This window comes from Dreissena polymorpha, chromosome 7 (assembly GCF_020536995.1).
Source record: "Dreissena polymorpha isolate Duluth1 chromosome 7, UMN_Dpol_1.0, whole genome shotgun sequence".
Classification (NCBI taxonomy): Eukaryota; Metazoa; Mollusca; class Bivalvia; order Myida; family Dreissenidae; genus Dreissena; species Dreissena polymorpha.
This window is the reverse complement of record NC_068361.1, coordinates 58,323,518-58,331,862: the sequence shown is the minus strand read 5'-3', so window position 1 is coordinate 58,331,862 and position 8,345 is coordinate 58,323,518. Positions and strand designations below refer to the sequence as shown.

At 33.3% G+C, this 8,345-nt stretch overlaps 1 protein-coding gene across 1 annotated transcript; it reads left to right on the top strand.

The window, feature by feature from the left end:
• Positions 1-1,898: 1,898 nt before the first annotated feature.
• Positions 1,899-8,295, top strand: LOC127839736 (uncharacterized). Its single transcript, XM_052368122.1, has 7 exons — positions 1,899-1,968; positions 2,222-2,335; positions 3,728-3,861; positions 4,875-4,912; positions 5,486-5,603; positions 7,487-7,639; positions 8,277-8,295. Exons 1-7 carry the CDS (start codon positions 1,915-1,917, stop codon positions 8,293-8,295), a joined length of 630 nt encoding a protein of 209 aa, XP_052224082.1. The 5' UTR covers positions 1,899-1,914.
• Positions 8,296-8,345: the final 50 nt, after the last annotated feature.

Genomic DNA, 8,345 nt, shown 5'->3' with positions numbered 1-8,345 from the left:
GAAGTACATTTGTTATAGTTATTGATACGCTTGCTTGATTCTGTCTCTAGTACGGATTGGTACGTCACGGAGGTGTGCTGGACTATTTCAACGGAAGAGGACAAGTGTTGGAAATTGAAATTGATATGGAAGCGTTTTCACCATCAACAACTGATCCCGGTAATAATTTATTATTACGGCATATTATCTATGGCATATAGTTGTATAATTACATCTGTAATTTTAAGTGTCTTTGTAATTAAATACATACCATTGTGGTTATATAATGAGCTGGTAGAACGCTTTCATTTAGATGTGTTATATTTGCCTGAGCACAAATGAATATGACGAGCTTTAGCAGTGCATGATTATCTGGCATCCGTTTTTAAAATTATGCATTTTAGCCTCATCTTTAGTGTGATTTGATACCCGGTTAAGCCGAAAGTCGTTACAGATGTTCATGGCCTTGGTAATATTGCACATCTTTAGCGCAAAGCTTTTGCAAGGTCTTATAAATGCCATTCTACATCGGGGTTTTCCACGAATACTTAAAACGACCTTACCCATGAGCGCAAAATGATTTATTTATTGTTCAAGGAAACACAAACACCATAAACATAGCTCATAGCTCATGCTATAGCACACACAGAATAAAGGTGCTCTTTCTTGTAAGATAAATAAACGTATTAATATGGGCTAAGCATATGCGAAAACTAGCTTTTTGTATTATTCAGTTTAATTCGGCATTCACGAAATCGTATTTTTAATTAGGTTTCGCTATACTATCGGAGCACCTTAGAAAGAAGAGGCAACAACGCCGGCAACGAGCGATACTGGATGACATCGGAAACGCAGTTGTGGTTAAAGTTGTTGTGTTTGTGGACACGGCCTTGGTCAACAAGTATGCACATAGATTATATATAATTGCCAAATATATATCGAGAATTGCGTCTATAGTTTTGTAGTGTTTCCTTGTTTTAAAACGATGTATTTTCGTATCAAATTAAATTCGTTCACACCTAAAAATGCTAACATCTAGGTTTGTCAAACTTAGGTATTTAAATAGTAATTTGTTTACAGAAGCTAGACATAGGCATCTAATTATCTTAAGTTTCGTTTTATGTATGTAAATCTTCATAGGGAATACTTTTGGATACAACATAATACTTAGCGAACGAAAATTATACGGAGTAGAAACCGCGAAAAGAAGCAACGTGATTTCAACGTTTATTGCAAGAACTTGGATTTAGAAAAATAACATGTCGAGATGATAAGAAAAGAGGAAAAGAGGTGGCATTTGATGGAAATAAGACGCTAATAAGACCATAAAACTTTCACAATCAGACCAGAGTTCAATTCCTGAACGGCACTGTCAAAACATTTCATTGAAATCTTCACTTTTGCCGCCGAGCAGATGTTCACGAAACGTCTTAGGAACAATACAACTATCGCATTGTCACTTGTTCAAAATTATACATATGTTCATTTTGATACAAACATCCCTGGATTGTATACGCGTTGAATTTAATCGTGATCGTTCTCCTGACAATTTGATTTCTTTCTGTGGACCCAACACATTTCAAAGAATATATAAAGAGTAAAAACTCTGCATGTAAAAACAACTATATTTTCAAAAAACTAGCAACGATCGCCAATTGTTAACAGGTTTTGCTTTTTCCAACATGTTAAGTGACGGGGCTTCTTTAGAAGAAGTACAATTGCGTCTGTAATACTATTTGCTTTTGAGGCATATAGTGACATATCAATGATGTCTATTTATTAAGTGAAAGAATTTTATAAGTTGCATTTGTAATTCAATCATTTACAAGATAGGTTAATTAGTCCTTAACATTCTATATCTTAAGTACATTCATAAATTATTTGGTTTTACAAAACAAATATTTATGTAGGTTTCTTCCTCTGAACAACAATAAAATGGCAAAGACTCGAGCTGATATTTCAAAGTTCTTCACGCTGGTGGCAAACGAGGTACAATGATTGTATGCGATTCTTCTAGTTAAATAACTCGAAACATTAATCCAAGGTCATGGTGAAAAGTTTTCATTTATAATTCACGATAAATTAAACAGTTAACATATGATGACATGCCTTCACTTTATCACGGTACATTTGTTGACCACGCGTCGTATGCCACGTATGATCTTTGATAGTTTTGTAATTGGAATAAGCGAATCACCATGAATAGGCAAGATAATTAGTAAGTGTATATTTCATGTTCCAGCTTACCATAATGTATCAGTCGTTGAGGCAGTATAATAATCTGGTGTACAGAGGCGCAACGGCTTTGCCTCAGAACATAGCTGTACAGATTGTGAACGTAGTGTTCCCACCTGGGGTAAATCTATTATTTCAATGCCACATGTATTCATCGCCCTCCTTAATGTGTTACAATATGTTTGCACAATGTTGTGTTGGTAAATTAAACATTAAAGTGTATTGTTTCGCCACGGTTGTTATCCATCAACTATTTATACAAATATACGACATAATGCTATATTGGACACATTTACTTAAAGTACTTTATTTCAACGGTTAAAGTTGGCATTTACTCCCTAGCAATTTACATAAAGAAATATCAATAACCATATAATATTTTGTAAAATTGGAATTGATGCTTAATTCATTGGGATAAAATGCTATGCAATCAGATACTGTAAGATACACAGCTCTAAGAGCATTCCAAAGTGCGTTTTTCATTAATTATTTTCCATCAGCATATTCAATATACATATGTTTGTAGGATAAGGTCAATAAATTAACTGCAAAATGAAGTTTTGTTTACAAAAAACTGGTCGATGGTAAGTGTTAAGAAACGTTGTCAAAGTTAATCTGTGATTATTTTTTAAATCCATTATTTGTATTCAAAGGAACAGCCTTTCAAAGTCTATTTATCGAACCTATAGCTTCATAAGACGGATAAATGTTTGTTGTGTGGGTTTTCTTGTATATTTGCTTCGTTTCTATTTGTTTTGCGATTGGTTCCTCGGCATTGGTAAAGAACCGCATATCTTCATAAGGGCTCTCCCCTGCTGCTGTACAGATGCGTTTCATTTTGTGTATATACACGAATAAAAAAATAAAATAAAATTGCGATATTATTATTGATTTTATGTCCTCATTGCTTTCATACAAATCCGATAATATATTTTTGAAAATTACTTTAAATCCGCTAAACAATCTGCCTTAACTGACAGCTTAAGCTTTCATCAATCTTACAATATTTGAAGAAGTATGCTTAAGCAACCTTGCGAAATATTTATATTTTAACCCTTAAAACAAATAATGGTAGAACTTGGTCTTCAAGAATAAATAGGATTTCAGAAAACACATAAGTATGATATGCTTTTTGGATATTCAAAGACCTCGAAAACATGAAACCAACTGAAATGTATAAATAGCATAAAACAACAATGATCGTGTTTCAAGATACAAACAAAGTCAAACATGCCTCATGCTATTTTACTTTTAAATTGAAAAGGCATGCGAGCTTTTACGAATGGCTATTCATCAAAACACTCGCGTTTCAATAACGTTCATATACAATGTTGCTTCAAATAATTTCCAATGCACTGTTTCGTCAAAAGACGCAGTCCATAAAATATGTTGCTGCTTTTGACATTAAAATTTAATCATTTATTACGGACAATCCCTATTTGTTTCGAGTTCTTCTTCAATGACATTGAACTAATCGCATTCAGTACAACCCCCTCCCCCATTCTTGTTTCAGAACACGGATTACAGTTTTGTGACTGATAACCTCAACCAAGGGGTCCTGACAGATTTAGCGTTGGATTCGTTCCGAGTGTTCCTGGATACGTACATATCACCTGTACCCTATGACCACGCGACTTTGGTTACAGGGTAATATATATTATATAGATAGCTTTTAAAATCATGTAAACTTTGCAGGACGTTTGAACAATCAATACACAGTTTTCTACAAATGTACAATTTGATTATTTGTGAGCGAAGCAAATAAGTATGGCTTAGCTACGGTAGGAACCTTAACCCATGACTGCCTGTGTCGATAACTGCAGTAAAATTTAGCAGATGACAAATGCTTAAAGCGTTTGCTCTAACCACCTCATCTGCCAATTCTCACTGGTACACCACATAGTGTGTATTAAACAGCTTGTAAGACAACGTTGGCCAGTCTAGTGTTTATCATTGAAATATGTACATATTGGCTGCTTTCAGGGAAAACGGGGCTTAATACATGTCAAATAGGATTAGCATGTGCACACTGATTAGCTGTATCAATGATTTTAAAAAACACACATCTCGACCTGTGCTTTAAGACATACTCTTAATAAATTTGAATGGGTCGTGGTCATTTCAAACTTGCGAAATACAAAGCTATAACATAATTTTGGAAAACTTAGTTGCGTCTAAGATTATACAACAGCGAACAAATTCAGTGCCTTCGGCGCTTTGATAATTAAACCGCCTCTGAAATCAACCAAGAACCATTTTTCAAAATTTAAAATTGAAATTCCTGGCAGTTTGAAAGTTATGACAAGGCAAGAATAAATTCTTGTATTTATAACATTGAAAGTTATCGATCATATAATACACATAATGTCGCACAAATGCTATCTTCATAGAAAATAGCGGAAAATATAGCGACCATGCATAATAAGACAGTTTAGTTATCGACTCATACAAACGACAGTTTATACAGAAGTCACTTCTAGTGTCATATAACATAACGACATCTAGTATTAAAAAAAACGTAGCAACATATAATATATGATTTAATCATAATGTTTTAATGTGCACGCGATTGTATTAAATATATTTCTCGAAATTAAGTTATTCTGGGGCTTAGGTTTTGTTCTCGTAACTGCAATATTAAATGCCCGCATGTTTTACAGGTTTGACCTGCGAAGAGTTGACGGAAGACATCGTGTCGGTAACACTTGTTTTTCATTGCACTATCCTAGCGACGTTTACTAAAACACACCTTAAGAACATTATTCATTAGTATACAAGCACAGTTATTGATATTCAAGCGCTTACATTACGAAACTATGTGAATGAATTAAATTTACGAATACTAATTGATAAGTAGGTGTTGAATAACAGTACAAAAAGATACTGTTGCATTACTGGTTCATGTAACACAAGTTTATCGGCGTAAAGGTTTTCCTGCATGACAAGGTTGGTATTTTTGTTAAGCCTCTTAATAATTAATTTTTGAGTTCTATGTTAGGGAACAATAGTTTTATATAAAATACCAGTTTGCAATTACTCCGCATTAATCTAAATCAAGTAATGAATTTCTGCATCGGGCATTATTTGGTCTTCAAAATACGATTTCCTTAAGTTGGTGCAGGTACATATTTATTGTGTTCAAAATGTTTAAACTAGCAATGTTAACAATTAAACATCTTTTCACAACAGCTTTAATATGTAAAAATTCTTTCCGGAGTTATACCAACTTATAAATGCATTGAGTTAAAATAAAAAATAATTTGAACTGCAGGTAGAGCGTATGTGTTAAGCATGTGCTGGCAGGATGCCTTTGATTTGGGATTTCACAGTTCGGTAACTGAGCTCACTGCCGATGTCATGGAAACAATGGCTAAAATGCTTGGATTTGGGTATAACAATTATGCATTTCAACAAACATGGTATATTTATGTGTTATATGCATAACATTTGACTTGACTGACACAAACGACGCTTTTTAAACATTGCATGCAGTCTCCCCCCCCCCCCCCCCCACGCACACACGGAGTGCTAGGAATGAAACATTTGTTCTTTCGAATAGCCCTCTTTATTAACTAAATGTGTAGATTTATTAAAAAGGAAATATGATTGCGAACAATTTTGCATAACAACATTATTACTTCCCTTTTTATTTTTGTGCGCTTTAAAATGTATAGTCCCAACCTGATTAGTTGTGTTTTAATTTATTATTTTACTTTAAGTCGACCTCGATACTATGTTTCACAGATTAATGATCTTAATATGTAGATGAGCTATATGAAGGGAGCTTTGGCAGGACTATGATTTTTTGTCTATTTTACCTCTACATAATATACCAATAGTCCCTAGTGAATCTTCAACTACTCTTTAAATACTTATTTGATTTGCTCAACATTTCACAGTTAAAACTGTATTGTTTGTTACCACCTTTCAAAGTTGAAAAGTTGAAAAAAATGTGACTTCGACTAATTTATCCTTGATAAATTCCCGTTGTTTTTTAACCGACAGATCACTATTTTTTGCAATCGATAGTTTTGTGAGAACTTCATTGTCCTTTACACAAATTTAGTTATTTAATATATTTAAAGCAAAGATTTGTCATTGAAAAGAAAATGTATCCAAAGAATCCTTTAACTCAATTTAATAGCGTCAAAGCACGCATCGCATGTATTCCAGTTTATACTTGTGAACGTCAAAAAATATTCGTAAACTTAAGAATTGAAAAGCATGTATCTGCATTTCATCGGTGTATGAACTGTCGGGAAAATTACGCCTTAATTTGCATAAATTAGGTGTTTTTCCCGACAGTTCATTCACCGATAAAATGCAGAAATATGCAATTCAATGTTTATAATTACAACACAAAATGATCTTAAAGCTAAAATTCTATCGTGGTAAGGGTAATAAAAGTCCTTTTTAATATAGCGTATGAATATATTTTCAGTTTCGGTTTCATCTCCATCAAATGGGTATATCGTTGAGGTTCGCGCAAAAAATATAACATCATTTCGCTATTGACCAATAAAAAATCAACGCCATTAAGTTTCGCGCAAAACATACCATCATTTTGGCAACTTGTTTATGACCAGAAAGTAGCGCCATAAATATTAATGGTTAAATTTGCATACGAAGTGGGTTCATTTGAAAATGAAAAACCGGTCACGTGAAAAAATTATCAAATCAGAATGCAGCATTCATATGAAAGTGATAGAAGTTGTAATTATGTATGTGTTTACATTTATATCGACTAAAACATGTCAAAATGTTAACTTCTTTGTTTATGGTGGCTTGTTTTCGTTTTCATCACATCAACATTAACTTGTATCCCCCTAAACATCTTCAATTTTGCATAAGTTTCAGCCTTCATAAGCTGGTAGCGGTATTGTTAATTTTATTGGTTTTGTAAATTGGATTTACATTTATATGTTGTATCTTGAATATTTATGGGCCAAGTGTTCGGTCGAGCGCTCTAAAACCGGTTACAACCCCCAATGCTTTGCATTGCCCGTTCCAAGGCGGTGACCCCAGCTTTATTCTACTATGTATATTTGTTGTTTCGTATTGTGCCGTACTGTTTTGGCAATTGGTCGCTTGTCAAAAATAAAGGACCACGAATACCTGGAAGCGGTATTGTTATTATTGCTATTTTTGGAAATTTTATTTACACGTATATGTATAATGAATATTTGTTCGCTTGCTTAAAATAAAGGACCTGACAAATATTTTTAGAAAGTAAGCCTGCTTGTGCATCTGGACTTTCTGTGTATTTATATAGATTGGGCATGCGACACGATGGTATCCAGAATTCATGTGCGAATCAAAAATTCCTTATGACTGGCCCTGATGTTGTCGCATCCACTAGCACCGTTCCAACCTATAGAACATTTTCGCAGTGTTCGTCTGAAGAACTAGAATATTTCACAAATAGGTTCGTAAGCAAATTAACTTATTTAATTTTCTGTTCATGCATAATCAGTAATGGCATAATTACGGGGATCGTAAAGCTCAAATACACACATTCTCTAAAAGAATGCATACATAGATTCATCAATACTTGTTTATAATCCAGTGTAGCGGTTAGCTATTTTATATATTATTTGAAATGTCAAATACAGTTTAACCTAAGAAGCTACAGTAAAAATTGACAGATTTGTAAACAATGTGTATTTAAGTTCTTATAAAGTTCGTAGTTTGCATATGAATGTAAATGGATTTTCACTGTTTTATAATTAGAACAGACTAATTTAGTAATATTTGTTATTTACACAAACATGGTGAACTTCCACTTGCATCGACAGTGAGTCAGTATTTTAATCTCAATTTGGTACGTTAATAATTAAGGCAACTGAACTGGATCAATAACACGTAATTTAACTTTGTAAATGTAATATATAATATACAACTGACATTGCTAAAACGCAATTATAGTCCCATAGTTATGCTTATATTATAATAAAGGTCCAGCAGTTCATTGGTAACTTGTGGTTAACCTTTAATTTGTGTTATGTAATATAATATACAGCGTATGTAAGCATGTCCGTAAATGCAAAATGTACCATTTGCAGTTCTAGTGTGTGTGTATGATCAAATATAATAAATACATAGACAATAACATTGTCTTGATCAGTATTCCA